The sequence below is a fragment of the Sylvia atricapilla genome, chromosome 2, assembly GCF_009819655.1.
Source record: "Sylvia atricapilla isolate bSylAtr1 chromosome 2, bSylAtr1.pri, whole genome shotgun sequence".
Classification (NCBI taxonomy): domain Eukaryota; kingdom Metazoa; phylum Chordata; class Aves; order Passeriformes; family Sylviidae; genus Sylvia; species Sylvia atricapilla.
Window position 1 is genome coordinate 73,841,720 of NC_089141.1, and position 27,759 is coordinate 73,869,478.

Genomic DNA, 27,759 nt, shown 5'->3' on the forward strand with positions numbered 1-27,759 from the left:
ACACAGTTTTACTTTTGACTTCAGAGAATCACAGAATCATTTAGTTTGGAAAATATCATTATCAAGTTCAACTCTTGCTTTCCATTGTACGAGGACCACAATTCTAGTTCCTGCTTGCGTTGTCTTCTGCCTGCGGTTGGGAAAGTGTTGCAGACTAAGCATTTAATTCATTTTGATCAAAGTCTGCACCTTGTATCTTCAATCAAAGTGGAAGTACTTATCCAGATGCAGTGTTCAGTAATCAGTAGGGATAATGCACAAGCAATCCATCAGTGCTTGAAGCTATTCTCTATGAGCCCTTTCATGGCCCTAAATTGTTTTTCATAGGCAGAATTGATGCATTACATTTTGTCCTCAACATTTCTAAAATAATGGAGTAATTTCTGGAATCATTCCAATATACCAGAACTGTACCTAGTTTTGAATCAAGGTGGTAGCGTATAGTTAGGGTTCTAATTTTCTGCTATCACATAAAACAACCTCTGCATCCCCTCTGCAGCCTTGGTGGGAGACAAATGCACACCCATCTGTCCAAGGCTCTGCATGCACGGACACACACCAGAGCTCAGGCGCAAGGGCTGTCATTGCTCAGCTCACCCCTTACACTGCAGTGGTTTTTCTTACACTGAAAACCCACTGAAGGGGAAAAAATGCAGAAGTCTACATTCTGTGAACCTCTGTGAGCAGGAGAAGTTAGATGAGGACTTCTTCTCCCTTCCCTGCCAGTATGGTTACTAATTAACATCCATAATGGCTTAATGGCTTAATTTTTACACACACTTGGACATGATCTCTTGAGAGCTATACATTGGGCAAGAGAGTGTTGTTCAGCTCCCAACAGGACTGAATTACAAAAAGGCTGGCAAAAATAGCCTTTATAGCAAACACTAGTTTGTCAATTTAAAAAAAATTAACCATATGCTCCACATATAGGAAGCCTGCCATATGAGAAAATCCTTAGAGAAATGGGTTTGCTCAGCTGGAGAAAAGAAGGCTTAGAGGAGACCTTTTCACCGTGTTCCAATATTTACGGAATAGTTACGAAGAAGATGGACTCCCTTTTTACAAAAGGTTGTATGGAAAGGACAAGGAATAATGGGTACAAATTCCTCCTAGGGAAATTCTGAGGGAACACAGGAGGACAGTTTTTCACTATGAGAACAATCAGCCATAGAAGTAATCTCCATAGGGGAGTGGTGGATTTCCCAGCATTGGATCCTTCTAAGAGGATGCTGGGCCATCTGGTTTAGATTCTAATGCCAAGAAAGGTTAGACCTGATGATCCTTGATAGCCCTATCCTATGATTCTGTGATTTCATCTCCATTTTGGAGCTTAAACAATTTGAATGTTGATTTGTTTCATTCTATGGGACTCTCCTTTATGTGTGCAGGACTGGGTTCCTATATACACAAAAATATATGTACACATGTATTAATCTCACATGGATTATTTGACTCAGTCCTGGCATGCAAGACTATCTACATGGACATCCTAATGCTACCACAGCTTTTGCATCTTCTCAGGAACCAGGCAGCTCATGATCTCCCACCTCTAAGCAGGGGCTCAGCAAGATATGGCTTCTTTATTATGAGACAGGGAATATTCTGCCATCCAACTGGAAAGATTTCTTACTGCCCCATTCTGTAGTGTGTGGAACTAGAGCAGATAATTGCTCCATTTTGCAAATTATGAAGCTGAAACCATTAAATAATTTATCTCGTTATTTTCTGTAGTGTTTTCCCTTTTCTGTGGCTAGTAGTTGTAAATCATAATAATGTACAAGCCAAAAGTACATTTGCAAAATTCTTGAATTATCCAGGGATGAAAACACAGCTGTCTGCTCAGTTTCTTTGCTGGACTCATGTGCTGGTCAGTTTTAAGTGGCATAAGTAATCAGACCCTGCCAACATACAAAATATGCCAATAACATTTAAGGTGGATAAATCTGTCTTGTCCTGTCCTTCATCTATTATAAATTCAACAAAAGAATGGAAAAACATTTCAGCCATTAAATAAATCCAAGCCAAACTGAACAGGAACAAAAAGTACTAAGTGGCTTTTTGAGCCTGTATTTCTACAGAGCTGGAAGTTTCTGTGAAAATTTATGAATGTACTGTAGCTTTTGAGTTTATTTGCTGTAGCTTGGTACTAGCAACTGGCAAACAGATATTGCATTTTACAGACAGATATTCATCTGTATGTCTAAAGGGTTTATTTACATGAACTTTCAATTCTGAAATTCATATGCACATGTTGGCAGATGTACATGTGTGTGCACACGAGTATGTAAGCAGTTGTACACATATAAAGCACAGCCCTACAAAATGCAGGTATATCTACATCCAAATGGGTAAAGCTCCAATCTTCTTTATAGAAATTCTGTAAACAGCCCAATCCTCAGTAATCTAAATGATGAAAACAGGTCTCACCAAAGTCAGTATAAAGAAGAAATTATTTTATCACCCTTCACTGAGCACTTTAAGTAACAGAGCAGACTTTGCAATTATAATTCTTTGATCTTTTTCTTTAAGACAAATGATGACAGCTGAACGCAGGATTTCATGACATGTGCCATTAATAGTGCATTATGGACCGCATGAAACATGGAATAAGAAAAACATTAAAACAAAGCTGTAAAGTTTTAAAAATTGTTACAAGAAGACAGATTACTTGGGGAAAGCTCTTTGGTCTACAGTTTTGTGCTGCAGGATTCATCAGCTCTGGATGAGAGAGATTGTTTACCTAACAGATACAAGACGTTTATCCCCATAACACGGCCTTAATCCATGTTCTCTGCAGTTCTCTGCAGTCTGCTGCATTTTCCAGTAGATCCCTGGCTCCTTTGCTGGCATGACTAAAAGACTGGAATAACCCTTTTCTGGGAGATGAAGCTGATGCCTGGTCTGTGGGTGGCCCCCTTCTCTCTCTTAATTTGTCTGCAACAGACAAAGATTTGCTATCCACATGCCTTATGCTGCACTGTAGAGAGGCATTTTATAGAAGGCTTAAGGGGTGGAAGACACCTGTCTTTTGCTAGCAAAACAAATACTTTCATCCAGTAATTCAGTAGCCTTGGATATGTGGCCTCATACTTCTCTTCCATCTGGAAAAAAAAAGAAAAAAAAAAGTGTCTATTTATTGTCTTGCCTCAAATTCAGATAAACTCTTGTTAAACAAAATGTCTTTCTGGTGACCTCACCCAATTTTCACGTCATATCTAGGGGAAAAGGCGATGTGAAAGAAATTGCTGTTAGTATTTGAAAGAAAATTAAATTAACTTCCTGTAAAACTTCCGGTAATATCTAGGAGTTTTTTCAATGTGTGACCTAAGAGTTAAAAATGCAATTGCCGTCAGAGACATTTTTTTCCCCCTAAATAATGTGTGCAGTGCTTGCTACAGAAAACCAGTAGGAACAGAGAAGATGCGATACACTTCAGACTGGGCTATCCTTATCTTTCTTCTCATGCCATCAAGCAGTGGTTTTGGTAAGATGGAGTTGGAGATTGATGCCGTGTACTTTTGAGAGAAAGTAAAGAAATGCAAAGCACACAAAGACTCATGGGTGGTTTTTTTTATTAATGACTTAAGTAAGAGTTCAGGGACAAGGTGAGGAAGTGATTGGTCTAAACTGGTGAGATGAGTGTAAAATGATGAAGCTGAATGTGAACAAGGGTTTTTTATCTGATTCTCAAGAACATGCACACCACAGTGCAATCTCTTTGGTAAGCAAATCATGAAACTACTAATCAAGGAGTATGCCCTAATGGCAAAGGGATAAATAACTACATAATGGCAGTATTTATCTAAGAAATTAGATTCTCTCAAACAGCATGAAGCTCTACAAAGCAAACACATATCAGAAACCCTTAGACATATCATAAGTGACAATAAAGATAAAATATCCATCTTTAACTCACCAATTTAAAAAAAAAAAAAGTCCAGAATAAATATAAATATGTCTTTAATGGCCTGTGTCTCCATGAATAAATAATTGTTTTTGTTCTTTAGCATGGACAGGATTGAGGTTTCTCAATTCTCTTTTTTTTTTTTTTTTTTTTTTTTTTTTTTTTTTTTTTTTTTTTTTCATCTAGAAGGAACCATCAATCTACTATCAAAACCTGCTCACCATTTTCTCAAGCAAACGAAGTTAGGGAGCTGGAAAGAACACAAGCCAGTACATAACTTGTTATGTATGCTCTTTCCAATCAGCATTTATTGTTACACTTTCCTGCTTCTTCAGAACTAAAAATCATTGACTGTTTAAACCAAGAAAGATTTATGGGCATGTTTTTGTTTTAAAAACAGATCATTTTTACATCCAGCATTCACTGAAAGGCATATATTTGTCTTAATGCAACAAGATGTCATTTTCCTGTTGATATTTTCTTTTTAAATTGTTCTGTGGAGGCATTCAAAACTTCCTAAGCATTTTCAAAGCACACAGCAGTTACCATGGAATAACAGCAGATGAGCAGAAGGGCCTAACTGAGGAGAAACAGTTAGAACATTTTCTTGAAACTGTTTTCACAGAACACAAAAATTGAAGAGACGAGGTCCCCATGGTTTGCATCATGAAGCCAATTTTATTAAACCCACTGCTGGTTTATATACCTTTCAAGCATAACAACAATATCTATGCTTCTTAGTAACATTGCTTAACTATGGGCTAGTACAGACTTGTACAGGCCTGTGCTGTCCTGCACACAAACAAACATACATCCTGATCTCTTCCTTCTTCAGGATCTTGCCTTGACTTGTCAGGGTTTGTAGCCCTCTAGCTATTATCTGCTTCTGTAGTGAGTTCAGCAGTACTTTGAGTCCTGCTTCTTAGCTGTATTCCCACATCATAGTGCCCTGGTGCCATTCTGTCAACCCTTTGCTGTGGTCCCCTTTTGCAGCTGGTTCACATTGCCATAACACCTCTGGCTTTGGCCACCATTTCCAGCACCATGGCAATCCTCTATATTGGAACTCCAGCAAAGCAGCATCTCTCCAGTATGCTGTTCCCACTGCATCCTTCTGGAAATGTTTCTCCCTGCAGTGTGCACATCCTTTTCCAGAGCTGCACTTGGTGCTACAGAGGGAGTCAGCAGCACTCACGTGGTGAGAGCCTTCCAGCCCATCCAGCATGCTACAGGGTGCACCCATGGTCCAGGCCTGCGGGAACCTCTTCCTGCAGACACCTGGGCTGCTGGGAGCCACTTGGGAACCTGAAAAAGATGGCAAAACCACTTTGAACACAGTAAAAAACACTGTAATGCAAGCTGCCTTTTGTAAGGCAACCCTCTTCCCACTCCCATCATCTTTTTGTCTGCTCTGCAGCAGATCACATTGTGCTAAAAATGAACCAGAGATTGTTTCCAACCACCTCCGTCCCTCCCTGAATCAGTGTCTCTATTCCATGAGCATCAGTGCTGGCACAGAGCAGGATGAAATTCTGTCCTCAGTGGTGTGGAGAAGAATAAGCCCTTTTCTCAGTTGACTTAAATGAGTTTTGTGACTGTATCCTGAGCAGAGCAGCACAGTTGGCTGATCTTGTGACATGACTTTCTCATTTTTGGGCTCTGTTGGAAGTTATTCTCCCATATGCGTACCATCCAAGTCCTCTTTTTCACTACACCATGTAGATATCCAGACTGTTTAATGCATCCAGGATAGCAGAAGGACAGGAGAAAGTGCCAAGGGAGACACATGAACACTCCGGTGTTCCTCATTGTTCCTTCAGGCAGCTATCCAGAAGTATGCATCATGTTGTGACTGCAATCTTTATTCACTACGTTTCACAGCTTTTATAAACAGAAGAGAAGTTTCAATTCTACTGAACCATTTACACTAAAGGAAACCAAAAGTGTGAGTTATAGACAATATGGCATGCCTTTTCTTATTTTTTTTTTTTTAATTTTGTAACTGGCCACTTAGTTCACAGCAAACGTATTTCTAGTCCTTGATTAGATATTCTAGCCTTCCAATAGGAATGAAGGAAGGAAAAGTCGTATAGTAAGAAGAGTAATAGAGGCATGGGAATTTTTCATATTCTTTCCTTGCCAGACCCTTTTATATTTTAAATTAGTGAGTTTCATTCTTATCAAACAAAAAAATAAGGTCTGTCTTTTCATATATTGTTGTTTTTACATCTAAGTGACTATTGCTTTTAGTAGAATTTTTCTGTCCCATTTCCATTGAGAAATTGTGGTATTGAACATGTGACAAACTCATCTGAACCACATACATAATATTTTGTTCATGAATGGAAACACCTCTACAGATATTTGTGTAAACTAACATTAAGCACACAAATATTTGCAGGAAAAAATAAACAAATGAAAAAATTTAAGCAATACACTTAGGGCAAGAGTAAGTTGAATTTATTGGCTGTTATGTTTCCACGGAGAGAGAGAGAAATATTTGAAATAATCAAAGTAAATATTTCTGTTCCATGGTTTGAATAAATATCACCAAAAGGACAGGTTTGTTCTAGTTCAGCTCACTTTTGAAATGGGATGATGCTGTTGTACACCACAACGACACAGACTCTGACTTCAGAAGGCTGAAAATGACTCCTTTATTTCTGGGATGTGTCTCCTTTTTCATACTATTTTACACAGACCAATTTGATTGGTGAAACAAAGACAAACCTCTTCAATCACATTGGTCAGACCAGAGGGACATCAAGAAGAAGTCCCTCCTAGGAACAGGAATGTAAACAATGTTACAGTTACAAAAGCATGTCTCTGATTTACTGAAACTTCCCTAGGAATTTCAGAAAACCAAAACATCTCAGGCACAAACCAGGGCTACAATGGGAAGTTGTCTAACTTGTTTTTCTGAAAGAAAATATCATAGAATAATGGAATGGTTTGTTTTGGAAGGGATCTTAAAGACAGCTTAGTCCCAATGTTCCTGCCATGGGCAGGGACACCTTACAGTAAACCAGGATGCTCAGGGCCCCATCCAACCTGCCCTTGAACACTTTCAGGCATGAGACATCCACAACTTCACTGGGCCACCTGTTCTGGTGCCTCACTAGCCTTGTTTCCTAATAGGAAAAATTGCTTCCTAAGATCTACTCTAAACTAACTCTTGTTCAGTTTAAGGCCATGACCCCTTGTCATATCACGACACCCCTTTGTGAAAATTTCCTATCCAGCTTTTTTGCAGGACCCTTCAGGTACTAGAAAGCTGCTCTAATGTCTACCTGGAGCCTTCTCTTCCCCAAGATTGAACCTCAACTTCATGGCTCTCATCTGGACCCACACCAACAGGTCTCTGCCTGCCTTATGCTGGGAGCCCCAGAGTTGGATGCAGTGGTCCAGGCTGGGTCTCATATGTGCAGAGAGCCCACCTGAGGGTGGGATATATAAATGGTATCTGCCTGCTTTAGATGAAAAAGTGTTGCTAGGCTGATGTAAATATTATAAAAGCCTTTTGGTTTTCCATCTTGGTTGGTAGAGGAACATGATACTACCAAGTTAATCATCATTATTTATATTGTTAGCTCTTGTCTTTCTGTATAGAGTATGTGGGAAACAGTGAGGACAAAAAAGTACGTCTTAAATTTTCCTTTAACTGAAGCAGAACGCACTTGACTTGGAAGGCCTTTTTTAGTTACTGAATATCAGCAATGTTAAGTGTCTGTGAAAAGATTTCCCCACAGAGCAGATAGAATCAAGTGCACAGTGCTGCATATATCACTGTCAGATGATGTCATTTTTCCTAATTTTTCCTTGAAAAATATGATACCTGTAAACAGAATTTTAAGAAAGCAGTCACTTCTGTATCAACTTTTAGAACTTTTAGAATAGTGTTTGCTGTTCTTTTTTCTGTCTTCTCACTTTTTTTCTCTTCTGAAACCACAGAAAACAATTTGCTCCACAATCCTATCCCATTTGACAAATACCGATTTTTTTTCACCCATATTTTTAACAGAGCCAAACCTGGCATGGCTTATTGCATTTAATAGGGAAAAAATCATCAGTTTCATTACCACCTAGTCCTTTCTTGCCAAAACATGCTCATTTCTGTATAGTCCACAGATATCAGTGCAGAAATGGGAATAATAGTTATTTTCTTTCCATACACTCAGCCAACTGGAAAAACACTGGATTTTTTTCAGAAAAAAAAATGATAACAGGAATGAACAGTCTTCTCCACAATAAATTCTTGAAAAGATGCTTTGTGACCTTATTAGTCCTTGGGTCATGTCCTATTCTTGGCAGATATAAATCTTAATAAACCTAATGTCTTCTTTCAAACATGTAGCATTTAGAGGTTACATATTTGGGTTTACACTATTGCATTCAGAAAAATTGAAGTCGGTGTTACTTTTTTATAGCAATAAACTGTGGATACAGCAGCACAGGACAGAGTCTAACATTTCTTCCTTAATGTGCTTCTGGATCTCCAGCCTGTTCTTAGCTATGTCCGGAAGGGACAAGAAGAGATGCAATGAAATCAGTGTTCATATCCCAGGGCTATGGCTGGGTTAGTGACAGCAGAATTTCATCAACGTTTGCTGTTCTAGTAAGAAGAGAAGCTGGATTTCATGGATGCACACAAAGATTAAGAATTTCATGGAGGCTGGTCTCCAGCACAGACCAGTAACAGAGGAGCTCAGTTGGATAAGGAGGGTGGAACAGAGCTTGAATGACAAAGCTGCTGCTCTAGCCAGGCACCTCCTGAAGAGGACATGCAGTAGGAGTAAGTTCACAGCAAACTTACCCCCTAAATGAACTGGTAGGATGGAATATCTCTCCAGAGGTCTCCAGAGCTAACTACATCTCCACATTTATTGTTCAGGGAGCCAGGAGGACCATTCTACTATGTGCTTAGAATGGAAAGAACAGGTTGAAACTCAAAGTTATAGAAAGTTTATAGAAAAATGCCAAAACATCCTCATATCTCCCTAGATTGCCTAGTCCATTTTTATGACATTCAGCAGTCCTATGGGGAAATAGAGTTAATTCATATTCATAAATCCCCACTGCATGAAACTGCAGCTGTTGGATGGAATTGTTGTTGTTGTTGTTGTTTTCTTTTGGAAAATGTTCATTTTAGATAATCAAAAATTTTAGAGGGAAAATTAATGCAATAGTTCCCTGGATACTGGCCTGGAAGCCTCAGCAGTGTGCAGCCAGGCAGCAATCTTTCTGTGGAAAATGTTCTATTTTTTAATTTTTCACCCTCTATTAAAAGCCTTTTTTTCCTTCTGTGAAAGTTGTAGTGGGAACAGACTTTTTATTTTCTGCAAAGCACTGCTGTGTGTTATTATTAATATTTGTGATGATTACAGCATATAAGACAAGTGGCCTCATGTGATGAACCTTAACTTTTTATAGTACTTTGACCTTCTCTAGACTGGACAAACATTTTTACTCTTGATGTCCCAATTATTTAAAAGATCAGGACACAGATAATTTGGAAGGATTAAGGAGCTCAAGTGTAGGATTTTTACAGTGTTGCCCCTATCCCATTGATTAGTTCTATTTCATCCCAATAATATAGTTAGTGTAGCTAGGCAAACATAGAGAAGTTGCTCTTTCCTTTCAAGAGGAATGTCAAAACAATAAAGACATTAGTCATGCCAACAGCATTGATTTGTGACAGCCTTGATGTATGCATTCATTTGGGATTCAAACATCTATCAGTGAGGGAAAAAAAACACCATTTTTATTTGCTGCATTGAGACTTGCTGGGAGAAAATACTATTAGGCATCTCAAAATTCCCTGCATAGTGGCAGGCTTTTAAATGCAATGAGATATCCGTAGTACATTTCCATATTAATCAATAAAATGAAAGGCAAAAATCAATTTTGTCTGTGCAACTGTGTGTGACACCTCCCTAAGAGCTGCTCCATTGGGATGGATTCATGCCAGCAAAGATGGTCATAGGTTGATTGTTTATTTATGGCAAGGAAAGGCATAAAGTCATCTTACTGACAAAGTAGCAGGAAAAATGTTACTCGTTGGATGCCTATTCAAAAACCTGGCACTGGTACCTAGGAAGTATGTATTTCAGACCTTAATAGCAACTGTGGCTTCCCACATGAAACACAGGCAATGATTTTCTTCGATTCAGAGGAAATAAAGGTTGAATTTACCTGAGGATCATCTCTGAAAAGATGACAACACTGGGGAATTTGCCATATATACTTGGAATTAACAAATTATCATTAGTGTAACTTAAAGAAATTGATAAAATGTGCTCTGCTGGTTTCATATTCTACATCTCCTTTCCTGTACTGGAATAAGCACTGAATCTTAAGACATCCCCATGTCACCCACAATTTGAATGGCCACTGTTGCGTCCTCTGGTAATTCTTCTAATTCAGGATTATATGATGTTAGATTATGGTTTGTGTCATATTTTAAAGTTTTCATTTATCACTTCTGCAAGGTGCTATCTGTGATGTTATTTTACTGTAGATTAATTTGTAACTATAAACCTATTTTCTTTGGTGCTCTTTTTCTTCTCTAGTTCTTCCAAATATTCAGTGTGAGGTTTTCTGATGATTGCTAAGCCAATGTTATGGCAGCATGAACTGAAAAGCTTAGGTTTGAGTGGCAATGGTTATCTCAAAACCCTTCAATGACTGAAAGATATTAGGATTTTTTTTTGTTTTCTTATACTCATCACTTGATTCCATTTTATTGCTCAGTCATTCAGTACCATGAGGTCCTTCTCAGATTTTCTAGGTCAGTCTTCATATTTATTCTCCTGAAAATTAACACTAGTGTCCATTTTCACCTTACTATTTACTCCCCATCCCAGTTTATGATGAGGATAACAACAGGAAAGTCTTGGATTAGGGTCCTGTGGAGTCTGTTAAAAATGTCTCTGGAGCAATTGTTATCTCCAATGTTTTCATCATCTAGGTGGGCATCCACTGGACTCTTTCAACCCAAAGAATGGCTAAAAATCCATTGATAATGCAGCACTGAAGATGCATTACGTCTAGTGGTATACAGAGACTATGAAGCAGAAAAAAATTATTCACAGAAAGGAAAAAATAGAATGATGACCAATGTCCTTCCATAAGGCAGTAAACTTCCAATAAGAACATTAGTCTGGTAGGTTTAAACTGGGTTTTTGCAGAAGACATTAAAGTCATAGATACCACCAAAATAAGTAGAAAGATTTTGTAGTAGAAAGATTTTGAAAGGTGGAGAAAAACTTTTTGCAAGAGCATGTAGTGGCAGGACAAGGAGAAGTGGCTTCAGACTGAGAGAGTGTAGGTCTAGATTAGATATTAGGAAAAGAATTCTTTCCTCTGAAGGTGGTGAGGCACTGGAATAGGTTGTCCAAAGAAATGGTGATGTCTCATCCCTGGAAGTGTTCAAGGCCAGACTGGATGGGGCTCTGAGCAACCTGGTCAAGTGAAAGATGTCCCTGCCCATGGTAGGGGGTTGGAACTTGATGATTTTAAAGTCTCTTCCAATCCAATCCATGCAATGATAAGATGCAAGATAAGATTCTATTATATGTGGAGATTAAATACTGCTAAAGGGTGAAGTTATTCTTGAAATAACTAAAAGTTTTTTGAAACAAACTTCTTATAAAAGTAAAATATGCGTCAATTTTCCAGAAGAGATAATGGACAGGTCATTATTATGTGTTAAAAAAGGTACCATAAATTCTGTCAAGGTTGGAAAAAGCTCTACTGCACAAAATTTATAATTAGAAGTGGAGAAGAAAATAGTGTAGAAAACAGTGTAGAAATTATATTCACTGTAAATTCTGAATATAAAGAGACATCTGAAAAATGTGTCAGGACTGACATGGGAAGTATGAATTATAAATCAGTTGTGATGAGGGGTATAAGGAAGGGAATATACATCAAGGGAGCAAGGAAACTTTCTGAGTCAGATATATGGAACAAAAAGGACCTCTGCAAAACAACATTAATGAGATACAACTCTAAAAGCTTAATTAGTTCTAGGCACCACAATATTAGAGAACTCTTTTAAAGGAAATAAAGAAAACAGGAAAAGTTCTGAGGAATCACTTATGAAAACAGAATATGAAAATTAATGTGGAAAGTATGACCAAGCACAAACTAAAAGACATGATAAATATATACATATATATGAAGGATGTAAAATACAAGAAATAATAGGACTGTTTAAGATTGTATGAAGCAGCTTATAAGAAATAGTTGAGTTAAATTAAGCAGCAGAAAAAATACACCACATAGCTGGAAAAATATTCTGATAGTGATGTATGGCAGACAGTGAAATAGCTTTCATAAAAAAAGTCAGAAGAATGTAGCAAAGATATTTTAAATTTTTTCTGCACAGATCTCTAGGGAGTTTATACCTAGGAATTTATATCTAGGGTTGTAGCTCTGCATGGGCTTTGGAATGGTTGAAAAGATCTTTGAGGTTCTAATGTCTTTGACTGTATAAAGATAATGCGAACTATATACCCAGGAGATTATTACTAAGCATATGTTTAAATGTAATAGGAAATTTCAGGCTATGATTCATTCTTTTCAACCATTTCAGCCTATCTCATGAAGAAAGAGCCAGAAAGATGGACTTTTTTCAGGTTCCAAACTCCACCAATCTCAAAACAATTACACACACTAGTCTATGTTAATACAAATCTAATTGTATTAGAAGGTAGCATACATCATTCCATGCATCAATGGGAGTTCTTTTATTTACTAACATTTCTTGTGACTCACAATGAGACCATATAAACCTCTCTTGGCACATGGGAAAAGCAACAAGAAAAAAAATTATTATGCTATCTATTATGTTTTATTATGAAATTTATTATGTTTTATTAATTAAAGCATGTCAAACATTCAGACAGAATTCTCAACATTTAGCAATAATGTTAGTTAAAAGTCCTGTTCAGAAGAACATCTTGCTTTCAGCTACTGTAGGTAGAGGAAGAGTAAGAATAGTAGACAAGGATTACCATTTTGCCTAGTCTTTTCTATTTTCTTTTTGCATACATGAACAAAAATAAGATATGATCTAGTAACAGTGTATAAATTATTTGGAATTCCTCATAGTTATAGGAAGACATAGAAGCAAAATAATTTTATATTGCCATTTTCTTCAATACATGGAGGAAAAATGTATGCTAAGTGAATGTATGTGAAACACTCAAAAAATCTAGTGAAATTGCAGTTCACCCAACAAAACTAATTTTGTCTCTACCAGATGCAAAAAGATGATAATTGCATGTCAATAATTTTTCAGACATAATCATAATCTCTTGAGCTGCTCTACATAAGAGACAGTTAGATACAAACCCAACAGGAATAATAAAAAATTCTTTTAGTTTTTCATATGTTGACAATCTTTTTCTTCCTTTTTATTTTGAGGGAAGAGTAAGGAATACTGTCAAAAACCAGCATGGCTTCATAGCTGATCAGAAATATCAAAAAAGACATTTTCATTTTTAAATCTGTATATTCTTTTAATTGAAACAGATGATAAAAACTAGATATGATTATCTACACTAATTTTTAAATTTTGCCTTTTAATTAGCTGGTAATTAACTTGGCAGTGACAATTCTGGATTCCAGTGCTTCCTAAAAGAACTTGTGACATGATTTCATTACATCATCCTTCAGACATCAGCTCTTCAAGCACAAGTCAGAAAACCGGATTCACTCCTCCTTAACTATGTACTTTAAAAACCGATATTTCTGTCCAGAATAGCTAAGTATTCCATAGAAGTAGCTTTAAAAGGAGAGCTATTGAGCACTTTAGAATAGCAGACATGGTTCAGGTGTTTTTCCAGCAGGTAAAATTTTGAGCCTGCTCACAGCAGGAAGAGAAATTGAAATGGAGCTTTCCGTGTCTTGGTTGTGTTGTGTACAGTTAGGCACCTTCAGGAGTGCATCCGTCTGCACTACTCCTTTGAAGAACTCTGTGCTCAAGGATGATGTGCAAAAATGGTAGGCTCAGAAGGGACAATGAAGGGGGTGAATGGATCCCTGTCAGACTGCCCCTGTGGCAGTTCATTTGGGAGCTGAAGGCAGACCCCTTTGCTCATACACACACACACACATATCTTGGACCAGCTCCCTTGAACCTCAAGACCATCCAGACTCTGCACCCAGACTAAACAAAGTTTCCAGCAGAAACCTCAGGTCTTTCCTGCTGCTGCTCTCCTACTGACAGGATCATTGGCTTAAAGCTTGCTAGCAGCATGTTACACACACACACACACACAAAGCAAATGCTCTGCACTGCCATGCTGTGGTTCTCAACCAGAAAATGGTTAAGAATAGAGTTTAATAAGGATGTAGAGCAGACTGCAGTGATCAGGCAGCTGACAAGTTTGCTGACCAGCGATTTTTCCAGATGGCCTCTTTCATATGCCTTCTTCCACCTGTTTTCCCATGCTTGTTCCTTAGCTCACATTAATTCATCTTTCTTTGCCCTTGTTTTCTTCCATGTAAACAATCCAGCCCAGACACATTTTCCCCATTGTTCCCTGTTTTGTTCAGCTGCGTATGCTGATAATTTTTGTCTCCAGAAAAATCTTACCCTACATGCTGCAGTCTCTCATGTTCTGCTCAGGCAAAGACTGACAAGTCATTTGCCTGAATATCACCAGAGAGAAGTTAAACTGGTTATGGTTAACTGAATATCCAAATATCCTCCCCACCCCCTTTTTTCTAATTTATTATAAATTTGCAATTAAAAGGCTGTTAGGCAAAGATTTTGGGACTAGGTATAGCAGTTCTTTACTAGGGATATTAAAAATACAAATGTTTAGTACAAAAGAATTAGCAAACAAACCAACAAGAAATCCTAGAAAATCCTGACAACCTGACACCCTGTTGGACAGGGTGTTGGAAACAGTCCAAAAGTAAGCCTTCCTGGAGTGGCACATGTGGTCCTGCTGGAAGTAGAGATGATTCCTGTAGAGAAAAGGGTCCAGAGGTGGGTCTAGTCTTCTTTGGGAGTCGTGTGGGAACACTGGATGTCTGGTGACACTTGTGGCTCCTTTTTATGGAAATGTTTAGGCTCCTCCTCCCTGGGTAGAGCATCTCACAATGGGATGGTGTAATGTGTCATGTCATTGGTGAGATTTAATGGCCCATTAACAAAAGATACCCCCACGGGGGTAATGGGAGGGTGAACAGAGATAAGAAACAATGCCCCACTTGGTTTTAACAGCTGGCTTGTTATCAGAAAGGCAGTTGCACCCTCCCTCCTGGAGTTGCAACAGATAAAGAAAAAACACCTCCCCAGCTGGATTTCAGCAGATGGAATAGAATAAACTGAGTTTTTTTGTTTTGTTTTGTTTTGGTGCGATTTTTTTGTTTGTTTGTGGGTTTTTTGTGGGGTTTTTTGAGGGGGTTTGGGGTTGGTTTGGTTTTTGGTTTTTGGTTTTTTTTTTTGGTTTTTTTTTTTGCGGGGGGGTTGTTGGTGGTTTTTTTGGTTGGTTGGTTTTTGGGGTTTTTCTGGTTTGGTTTGGTTTGGTTTGGTTTGGTTTGGTTTGGTTTGGTTTGGTTTGGTTTGGGTTGGGTTGGGTTGGGTTGGGTTGGGTTGGGGTTTTTTGGTTGGTTTTTTTTGGTTTGGTTTGGTTTTGGTTTTTTAGGTTTTTTTGGGTTTTGGTTTTTGTTACAAACCCCAAGACAGGATAGAACCATACAGAGTTCTAATATGAATAATAATTTGAAAAAGGGACTGTGGACCCTAAAGAAAACAGGAACTTTGGCATCACTGTCATGACTTACTGTATTTTCCTGAGAAGAGTTCTTATCACCTCCCTTATATGTAAGGTAGAGGTTTTCTTTACTCTTCTTGAATTTTTTTAGTAAATCATAATCTAGCACTAAAAGTTTTGGCAGAGTATTACAGGGATGTATTTCCAGTGATATTATATTTGTAAAAAGTCAATATGTACCCATATTTCACTTTTCAATTTTTAGTTTTTAATTTGTTTCATTAGTTTACCATCTAACGCTCTAAAGGTTTTATGACCACTATTTATATTTAGTGTCATGATGGAAAACCCACTAAGTTTTACCTACACGACCTAGTAAATACAATCCAGACTCCTGCCTCCCCTTGCCCTTGATCAGAAGGTTGGGAAGCTACTAAATGGTCCCTGCCTTGCAGCCCAGCATATCAACAGTTACATTCTTTTCCAAAACAGTCATTGCCACTCTCAAGGTCATAGTCAACTGCAACAGGTTACTCTGTTTACAACTATTTAATCAGCAATCCATGGTCTTGTCCATAAACAAATTTTTTAAAGTTTCACAAATAAAAACTTACCCTTCCTTTTTTTCACCAGCAGCCTTAGGAACAAGCACTTTGCAGTTCTCTATAAACAGTGTAAGACCACATACACAGAACCAAAACAGAGAACTCTTAGTAGGGAATTTAAAATAAGATCTTCCTCCTTTTTTTTCCCAAAACAAACTCTACCTTACAGTTGTGTGAAGAGCATGCAATTTGGTATCTTACCATTCTTTGTTTCCATGAAGAAACAACAATTAAAGACTTCATCCATAGATTCTTTTTTGGATTCCCCTGGGGGAAGGTCAGCCAATGCTGGAATCTCACTGATTATTTTGAAGTAGAAGAGCAACCGTGTGTGTGAAAGGAAAAACTGATGTCACAGTCAAATTAACATAGACTCTAAAAATGCCTTTCCTTATCAGCCTCCCAAATTTTCCCTATCACAATCTCCTTGCATTTTCTTGATGATAGAAAGGGGGCAAGGAAAAGGAGGCAGAAATTGTTCTTGTGAGAACTTTGTATTTCAGCCTAGTTTGGAGGGGGATGGGTTGACTTGTCAGAAGTCTCAAAAAACAGTGTCACTGTCTCTGCTTCTTTTATTTTAATCTAGAATTCACCAGGAAGTTTTCTGGGAAACTGCCCTGAAAGAAATACAACACAAACAGGAACACATCACTTTTGGTATCAAGATGATAAGAGGGTGGCTTGATGCATTTCCAAGGAAACAGAGGCAGATTCTTGTCTATTTGTATTGTTAGTCTCTCTGCTATTTTGCCTGGAGATACCTAGGGCTCATAATATATTCCCATATCTTGAAATTCACACCTGGTCTTCTGGATTTTTAAGTTATACAATAAACCACTTAGCATGATGACCAGTTTTCTCCTGTGCCTGTCGTCAAAATGAAATGGCACCTATAAAACCTAAAAAAACCCCTCAACCAACTTCAAAGTGAACCAAAAATTTCTTCAGGATCTCTTTATTATATACTACTTCAAATGAAACAACAACCTTCTAAAAGCCACTGACAATTACCTGTGGTATTTCTCAACATGGACAACAGAATATAAAGCAGTTAAACAGAGCTGCTGTGCTCTGCCAGCGGCAGAGACATGTTGGGGGCCCTTGGACTACACCCTAGGCCTACAGTAATTTGGGAGTGTTACTGCATCAGGAAGATCCCCACTCCTGTTCTCAGCATCTAGGAGAGGCTGAGGGCAGCAGCACTGATGGTGACCCTGATGTGCCATATGCTCTGCACTTTCTCAGGACCGTTGACAGCCCTGTGTCCTCAAATGAGCAATGAGTCTTGTCTATTGTTCCCAAGTCCCTGACAAATCCACAGCACAAGAATGACTTACCTAAACTGAGTTCCTGACCCACTCACCCCAGCTGGCAGCTAGATGCCAGCTTTTTGCCAAATGCTGTAGTATATAGAGAAAGAACACATACTGAACCTAAGAAAGTTTGGAAAAATAGAAGAGAGGGGAAATAAAGAACATATGTAATTGAACAATACAGTCCAAGTATATTAAATATATAAAAAGCAGGTGAGTCAACCATCCAGTTTTTAGATTTTTTTTATAGCACAAACAACAATTAAGTTCCCAACATCTACTGTTAGAGGTGACTGAGAAATGATTAAGCTCACTCAAATTTACAGTGAGCTCAACTAGGCTTTTGTCCAGTTCAAGGGACTGTTCTTGAGAATTAGGTTTTTTTAAAGCATCTAGATTTTCTGAACTTCATTTTGAAGTGTTTCCAGCTTCTCAGGTAATAATATTCACAACATTTTTAGAAGGAAAAAAAAAATTACTTGGGACACCGGTGTTGTGTTTGTTGATACACAATTACATAATTATAGATTTCAAGAGCTACAGTCTGGCAAGGACCATTATGACATTTTGATTGTCCTTTCGTAAATCTCAGCTTCTTACTTTTCATCTGATTTTCACTATATTCAATCTAAGAGCTTCCATTTCACTCATTTCCAGCACAGGGTAGCTGATATGTATGTGCTGATATAGAACTGTACAAGTGAATAATAAAGCTTATCACTGTAGTGAGAGAGCTGGCAAAAAAAAGAGATTTCCACCTAATGACCTGAGGAAATACTGTCCAAAAGAGCAATTCACCTTAACACTGTATAGTGTTTCTTCTTAGAAATCAATGTTATGGATGAAAAATTCAGTCTTACTTTAAATCTGAGGCCTAACTCAAAAGATTTATAGTATGAAGCTAGTTAAATACAGAAGTGATGGCTGTCAGGTCTCATCTAGATGTGTTTGATTTAGTTAGGAACAGCATGGTGTTAGGAAAAGGGTAGAAAGAAGAGCCCAGTCAGACAGAGGCCAAGAAAATCTTTTGGCATTCACAGAAAAGGCACTTGTTCATCCTCTTTTGCTAGACTGAGCTTGTAGTACTCCTACCAGAAGGAGACAAGAATACCCCAGCAGCCTCCTCACTGTCAGCCATGGCCCCACAAAGCTGCTGAAACTGAAGTAAAAATGAGTCCTCAAACATTAATTTTCCATTCTTGCAAGAACTCATCTGAACTGTGCAATTGTCCAAGACATGCAGTCTGAGCTGATCCCTAAAATGAGCCTTAACTAGAAGCACAACTTATGCCAGCCAGCCTCAGAAATAATGTTGGAGGTACCTGTTTTACTTTAGCCCTTCAAGCATCTCTTGTCACAGCATTTAATCCATTTCTCAGATTCCTCCTCTTCAAATATGTCCCTGTATAAGCTTCTACTTCAGCATTAGTCCTATCCTACATCCTAACCCCAAAATGAAAATACAAATTGCTGACGCAAAGATGTACCTGTCATCAGTAAAGGTGTGGATATTTCAAATTGTATTTTTCCCTTAACCCCTTGCTCCCCTATCATATCCTTAAGATCTAACTAAATAAAAGATGACAAGACTCTAATGTCAAGTGTCACTGTTGGCTCATAGCCTCTCACTGCTTCAGGGTATCTTCTCCACAGACTTGAGTTATTAAGATCTACCTGGAGTAGTCCAGATTTATTCCACGTCAGAGAAGGATATAGAAATTAAAGAATATGGACAAGGAGGTGTTGCATGTCTCTGGGGAATGTTTTTTTCCCCAGGACCCCTGGAGCCTGTAACCATGTAGTTTGACCCCTTCCTTCCTTTCTTGACCCAATTAGCTGAGGTCCAGCCATCCCCCCTGGGCAGAAGCCTTGATAAGGCCCTGTTCTTCCTCCTCTTGCCTTCTTGCCATTGCTTCCCTCCTGGAACCATTTGAGAATAATCTTGGATCAACCCTGGGGGTAAGAGCCTCTTTTGGATCTTCTGTCTTGTCCCTGAAATATTCCCCCAAAGCCTCCCAAGAAACAGAGCTAGCCCCAGGGGTCTGCAGGGGTTTGCTTCAAGCAGGGATTTTCTGTTTGATTTTTCTTTTTTCTCTTTTTTTCTCTTTTCTTTTTTTCTCTTTTCTTTTCTTTTCTTTTCTTTTCTTTTCTTTTCTTTTCTTTTCTCTTTTCTTTTCTTTCTTTTCTTTTCTTTTCTTTTCTTTTCTTCTCTTTTCTTTTCTCTTTTCTTTTCTTTTCTTTTCTTTTCTTTTCTTTTCTTTTCTTTTCTTTTCTTTTCTTTTCTTTTCTTTTCTTTTCTTTTCTTTTCTTTTCTTTTCTTTTCTTTTCTTTTTTCTTTTCTTCCTCTTCTTTATATACAGCAATAGCATAAAGTTATAACCCATGTGATTGAAATATAAATTTGACTCTAACCTAACTTGAATCCCAGCTATTGAAAGCATCATCAGACTTATACCATAGTATATCAAAGAAAGAAATTCAACATAACAAAAAGCTCATCTTCAGCAGCCAGGAATTATCCACATTCCTCAGCCTTTGCCCACTTCCTTAACAATGACTAAGAGATAGATAGATATAGATATAGATATAGATACAGATATAGATATAGATATAGATGTATATATAAATACTAAGTCTATATATAGGCTTAAGGTTCAGAAAATAGAAGCTGATTAGCTAAATGGTATCTTTCTAAAGATATTGTCTAAGCCAGGAACAGATTTTTAGTTTGTATTTCCTAGAGCTATTCATTTTGGAGTTGAAGTTTGCTTGAGGAAAGGCTGTTCTTAAATTAAAGCTGTGGTTCTTGTTCAATTAAAGGTGATGCACTTTTCTTGCACACAGCTGAGATTTCACTTTCACTGAGATTTAATTCAGAACTAGCACCCCATGTCATCAGAATAAGCAGCAAGTAGACTTGAGTCAGTACTCATTCTCACAGGAGATAACCAGCAATTACGTATTTACTGAACTCTGCTTCAGCACAGTCCCTGAACACATAATAGGGCTTAACACTAGACTTTTCCAGCCTTCTAGTTGCCAAAATAAAGTTGACTCATACAAAGAGGCACCTGCCCTTAACCTAAAATGTAGCCTACCACCACCCAAAAAAAAAAAAAAAAAAAAAAAAAAAAAAAAAAAAAAAAAAAAAAGAAAAAAGGAAGAAATAAGTATCCTTTTGTCCTTTTGACTTTTTTATGCAGTAACCCTAATCTCCTAATCTTTACCCTATTCCTGAAATAAACTACCAAAATCCAGTCCCCCCAAAACCTGTGCCTAACCATGCCTAGTACTGGTCATGGCACATAGGATTTAAACTGATCACATTGCTCACAAAGTACTAAAGCATAAATGTTTTATACAAGTCACTCTGAACTTGAGGAAGAAAATACTTCATAAGAGTCCACATTTACAAATTGTCTTTGTAATTTATTTTTTTATAAATGGGGAAAAACTTCTAACTTATTGCAGTAATCTCTTATTGCACTGTATGGGTGTGCATGTGTATGTGTGTGCCTTTGTGTGTATGAAAACTGTTTCCTGTATCAGCGGTAGTTCCCATTTTCACCATTTCCCCCTGGAAAGGGTATAAACTAAAGAATTTTAAAATAATGTGCAGGCAAAATAACACCTCTGCTTGAAATCAATTTCCTATCATCTCACCACTTCTCACAGTTAGCAACAACTGCTATATTCCTCACTCCAAATAACTGGCATTACACTCTTTCCAGCCTAAAAGTACTGTGAAATATTAGATGTAAATTTGCAGAAGTGCTTAGATGCTACATGCCAAGCAATTTCAGTTTCAGTAGGATTTCTGGGTATGCACTGACAGTATCTAAACAACACAATGCAATTCTCAGGTGAGGCTGTGCATGGAGGCGGGTCTTAACTGCTAGAGTGAGACACCAGCCACTTCTTCCCATACCTCCATGCACTTGTGCTTTTGTGGGGAAGGAGAAGATGTCCATGCTGGAACAAACCGCTGTGACTTGCAGCCAAGTGTGAAGCTAAGAAGTGCTGCTGTCAGACCTATGGGGAGCTCCATGCCTTCTCCACACAGCACTGGGGGACTGGTGCTTACAACAGCAAAGCAGGCATGGGTTTGTTTCAGAAGAAAGCCTGCTTGGTACTTTCTGGAGCTTAAGTCTGACATGTAAAGAAGAGAGCATGTGAAGAATTTTATCGTGTTAAAGTTACAAACATCATCTCTTTAAAGCTAATTAGTTGCTGAAAACTTTAAATCTAACATAGGATACAAGGATCAAATATGACTTCAAAGGATATACTTTGAATATATACTTTGAATATACTTTGATATAAATCCAGTTTATCACATGGCTATTGTCATACACATTATGATAAATTTGTGTCTGTGTATAGACAAATGTATCTGATTTGTGGCAAAACCTTTTATATTGCCATGAATTTCTGTTAGTTGCTTGTTTTTTTTTACTCGTTAATGAACATCAAAAGATTAAATTATTTTGCAGAGGGGCTGTAATGGAAGTTAAGTAAACTTTTTTGTTTTAATCCAAAACATGAAAACAATATATGTTTCTGCTTAAAACTTACAGCCATGTTTTGAAACTGCAGCAAGAAAACATGCTTTATACCTATATACTATGGCAGAAATCCAATATTCATCTGCTGTTCATATTGCAAGAAAATGAGATCATTAAGGTCAGAAAGAACAGCTGCTTTAATTATAACACCCTGATATATCATATCAGAATTTTCATCATCTCACACAAACTCTAAGAACATACCCCAGGGATTAATTTCTATCATCCTGCTTTTTCTTGAGCAGGAGATTACATAGGTAAACTCCAGAGCACTGGCTGCTTCAAGAAGCTCTGTAAAATAATTTTACCCCAAGCTCAATAATGCTATGGCAACAAATAATAATCTAACTTTTTAAGTCTTTATTCCTCTTTTTGTGGTGGCAGCGGGAGGGGAAGATATTTTTGACAGGTGGGAAGCTGCCCTGCAGGCTTCACAGTGCTGCTGCCACACACCCCCCCAGACTCCTGCTGAGGAGTGCTTGGTACTCACACCAACAGCTGGCAATGCTGGTCTGCCTGGGGAACCCAAAGGTGTCCCTTCTTTAAGGGAATGGCTGCTTTGTGTTTTAACAGATGCTATGCTTCTGGTAGCGGAGAGATTAGAGGGACCATTCAACATTGAATCAGTCATGGATCCCATTGATGTCAAGATTTCTGAAGCCATCATGAACATGCAAGAAAACAGCATGCAGGTGTCAGCAAAGGTACTGTGTGAGTCGTGCCTTCTCTGTTGTTGAATGTCACAAGTGGGGGGTAAACATCTCCACCAATTTGTCTGTCTAGACTTAAAGAAAGGTTGTCCAGACCACCAGAAATAATTTTTCCTTGTTCAAAAGTTCACCAGACTGCCTTTGAATTCCTCACCTAGTTAGACAAGCTGGAATTTTTCAAAAGGAAGTGGAAGGGAGAAAGCTACCATTTATAAAACTTCAAATTAATAATTGTAAGAGATTTAAGGAAAACGGAGAGTGCTGAAAACCAGCAGTAACTCTGTAAGCAATATCCTGCAGAGTACACTTGGTAACTTCCACTCATGTCTCATCTGTGATTCTACATATTTACTTCCAAACACATTTTGATTTATCTAGGTCAGACTGAAGCACAATGTGTTTGAGGGGAATACACAAAATGTTCCATTTAACCTTTTTTAATAGCCACTCTAGGGAAATACTACATTGGCTGGTCTCTGATTACCAGACCTCAGTTTGATAGAGTTTTGTCTGGATTCTGACACAAAGATAAACAGAGCTAATGATACCAGGTTCCTCTTTCCCATTTTTAATGCATGTGTGTATACACAGATCACCACCACCTCTGAACCCTATGTTAATAAGATCCTTCAAATTCAGTAGCAGGTGCTGTTGAGCCAATAGTCAACAATTAATGGCTTTGCCTTAATATTCATCAGTTCACTGTAGCTGAAATTCTAAAGTCAACAGTTTGCCAAGTTACCTGCATTAGGAGCTTCTGTGTCCCATTTAACTCCCAGCAGTCAGTCAGGTGCTGGCCAGACTGCCATCTAAGTCAGTGATTTTCCATTGCTTGGAAGGAAGCTGCTGTAGCTGGGAAAAAAAAGTGGGGACAAAAAGCAGGAGCCTGAGGTTTGCATTCTTCCTGTCTACCCAAATTTAGATGCTTTTTATGGCCCCAGTGCTGCAGGTTGCTGAGAGTTTCCTTCAATATGCCTTTTGCTTTCAACCTGCATGATGTTCCTTGGATGTTAAAAGCAGTCTACATCCTGCAGGATGAGACTTTGTTCTGGCACCAGTGTCAAGGTGTTAAACAGCCAAATTCTCTCAGATATTTTGGGAATTAAAGGCTAGCTTCAGCAAACTCAGCCCTTACCTCAAAAAAGAAACAAAAAATCTTTTCACTTAAAATTCACCCCAGGCCCAGGTGTATTTAGTTTTCCTTTTTACTTGCTTGGTTTTCACAGTTTTTCCATTAGCTGGAAAGCTGAATCCCCTGCCAGGGTCCAATGATGTTTTGGCATGAGCTTATCTCACTACTTGTTTGTAGGAGAGCTACAGAGCTGTTTCTCCTGTCCCTCAAAAATATTTTATTTGCTGTAAAGATTAATAGCAATGCCATATGCAATGCAAAAGTTTTTCTTCTAAGAGAAACCTTAGACAATATATTTTTAATTTTGCAGAACAGAAGAGAAATTATATCAACAAAATTTATTTCATTATGTTTTCATAGATAACAGAGCCATCTATCCTTGAGGGACCTTTGTATACTCTCTGTGGACCACTGTTATCCTGAAATATGATTTTGATATCCTAAGTTATATCCATCTTTTTTCATGTAACATGGAAATTCTTTACCCTTAAAAAAAAAAAAAAAAAAAAAAAAGGCAAAGGCTTTTGGGGGTAGTGCTGCCTTCTTCTATGCCAGGTCAGACCTGCAGAGATGATATACAAGCAGACTTTGAATCCATCCTCTGTCATCTAATTTTTCCCCCTTATACATATTGACCACTTAGAGCTTCAGTGGAAATGACAGATACTTCACCAGATGTAATGGGGTGCGTGGAATGCAATTGCAGACCTAATGTGGGAGAAAAGCCACTCTCGTCAATTATTCTGAGATGCCACTCAGAAAGCTTCAAGCAAGGTGTTGAAATCATGATCTTTTCTATTTTTTCATTCTTCAGACAATTTTGTACCTTTTATTTGACTGTACCTACTGAAAAATGTGGTGACTAGGAATCATAGCTGTTTTTCTACAAGTCAGTCAGTGCCTTTTTGCAGTGGAAAAATGATGATGCACTAATAATGTTAAGCCTGTAACACCCACATACACATAGATTGTTTTTCACTGCTGACATGCAGCCTTTTTCTACCTAAAAATCTGGTTGATGTCTGGGACAAGACTCTGCTGTATTCAGTAGAATTTTCAGCCATGTCATACAATGTTTTTCTTTTAAAAGGACTGGAAAAAATGAAAACAAAAGATTTCTTCCTCAAGGAGCTCTCACTTACTTAATCCTCTTTGTAGGCAGAAGAACCAGACCTTATTTAATCCGAAATCCAGTGCTCCTGCTTCAAATAATTACATAAAACTGCCCTATTCCAAAAGTCCAAGAAAAAGCCAATGACTAAGCAGTTAATCAGTGCAGACAGGCTTATTGCTTGAGTTTACTCCTTGTCTTTCATTTCCTTAGAAGACACAAACCCTCTGTCTTCCTCTTTTGATGGGTGCACATCAGTACTGAGACAGAGAATTATAGAGATACCACATGTACCTCTTCTATCTTTGTCCTGCTGACCAAGGACATTCAGACTCAGACAGATGCCAGTATCTCTCACTGCATAAAATGGAGCATCTCTGTTCCTAGGCCATTAACTTTTCTTGTTTATGTGGTGATTAGTCAATTCTTCTAGCACAGTTCACATTAAACATGTGCTAGTATTATGTTAAGATCCTCCAATTCATGCTGAGGCTGCAATCTTTCTCTGTTCTTTTGGTATTTCTCAGCAGTTTTTATTCAACACTAGCTGTCTAGGAGGTGTGACCACAAATCTCTAGGCTTCTTGGCTGCTCACCTTGCACAACTCTCATGTCCCTTAATGATGACCACACAAGGTCCTTATTTCACCTCAGGGAAAGTCCCATTCCTGACAGCTGTGACAGCTGGAGATGCTTGTCAAAAAAGAGCAACGGTATAGAAAGTCACACCCCAAAGCCCAAGGCTCTTCTGCTGGAGGGATCTGTGTGCTCTGAATACACCCAAAGTTTCCCTTCTCCAAGGGAAGACAAGCACTGACGATCATCAAAATTAGTTTCCATAGATTCATCATCTAGCACCTGCAGCCATTCTTACAGAGTGCCTTCCACAAGCCAAACCACAGAGAGTGCAAAACAATCAGCCTGGGCTGCCTGAGATGCCTCCCAAGACATCAGTACCTTTTAAGAATAGGCCTTGCAGCCTGGGTCTACCCAGACCAGAGTGATGTTCCCTGAAGGTTGCCTCTGGCAGAAGTCAGGGTGCAGTAGATTTACCTTGAATTTCTGATTATAGCAGCTGAGACAGGATAGCCTCTTTATTGAAATCTCTTTGTTATTCTCCAGTGATATCTTTTTGGTATTTGAACTATATAGTGCCAAATTCAGTTCTCAGCAACATGTTGATTATTTCTCAGGCAACATTTTTTACATTTTCTGCATTGTTTTCCAAGGTTCAGCTTATACCCAAGACTTAGTCAAAGCATACATTTAGCTCATTCTCATTTGCATTCTCATTCTCCCTGAGATAATTCAGGTAGTGATATTCAGAGTCATAACATATAAATGCTCATTTTAATCTTGGCCAAAACAAGCATGTTTTGAGAGCCTTCACAATTTTCCCACTAGGCTGTCAGTAGCAACACCTTTGATTCCTGCTTCAAGTCAAAAAGTAAAAGCTACATCTGCTCCATTTTAAAAACATTAATGTTTACAAGTTGATATCCGCAGAGATTGCTCATTCACAAGCAGAGGAAAACCCAAAAAAAAACAACACAAAAGATGTTACAGCATGCATTTTTTTTTCAAAATCGAGAAAATTCCTAATCTGGTTGCATCAGCATAATCATGTCTCCATTGCTGCTGAAAACACAACATATTGAACTATTTTCTGCAACAATCTGGTCCTACACAGTTATGTTAGACTGCTGTAGGAGTCATTTGGCTGTCATGATCAGATTTTTCCACTTTTGTATAGTCTATCCCATAACTGAGTTTCCCCTTAGTAAGTCTTAAATCTGCTTTTATCTGAGTTGATGGATGTGCCATTTTAACCTATAAATATATGTTGCTTCTCAGCAATTACTTCACCTAAATGGATGAATGAGCTCCATGACATAGCAGGCTACCTATGCATTATTTATAAGGAGGATATCTTCACAGAACTGCATCCAAGGTCTTTCTTAAAATAGTCCACAAGTTTCATATTAAGAAAACCTCTTCATTTATCTGTGTTCTTTCCAGAACTCTGTGCAGGAAAAATATAATGGCATTTCAGGTAAAAAAATCAATGCTATTCTATCTGAAGAGTCAATGGAGCAGAATCATATAGAGACACTCAACTGGAAACACTGAGCACTAGCACATGGCTAAATAACAGCATGACCCAAGGTTTCACAGAGAACAAACTATGTCTTCTGTAAAAATTCAAAACTTCAAATTCTCCCAGGAAAAGGGCTCTTTTTTCTACAGTATCTGCATCCTAGTCCTGAAGTAGACACTTCCATTTAGTCAGCTCAAGAGATTTAATCCTTCACTGGCTATGTTGACTTGTTCTCATGACTTGGTTCATATCCCTGACCATAGAGATTTGGTCCATTTGAGCTTTAACTGCAGTTCAGTGGGGAATGGTTTGATGTTATAAAATCTTAACAGGTGTCTCAGATATCCCAGAACATCCCAAACTACTGCAGATGCTGATGAGAGAGAAACAGAAGGAAGCTTTTGATTCCCCCTGTCTTAGATGTATAGCTCAAATGTAGACATATACACTATGAAAACTAAATTTAGCTTTCTTAATTTCAAATGGAATCCGTTCTTTAATTTAGATGAAATGGACTGCACCAATTCTATATAAAATACAGTTTTTTAGAGAATGAGTTTATGTTACCAGTTCATAGCATGTGTAAA

The 27,759-nt window shown here is 38.1% G+C and overlaps 1 protein-coding gene across 1 annotated transcript in view; it reads left to right on the forward strand.

Moving 5' to 3' along the window:
• GPC6 (glypican 6) overlaps positions 1–27,759 on the forward strand; it is a 742,847-nt gene that overhangs the window by 649,784 nt on the left and 65,304 nt on the right. Inside the window, exon 5 of the mRNA XM_066313437.1 lies at positions 22,696–22,826. Within this exon, the coding sequence (XP_066169534.1) occupies positions 22,696–22,826 (131 nt within the window). The remainder of the gene's footprint in view (positions 1–22,695; positions 22,827–27,759) is intronic.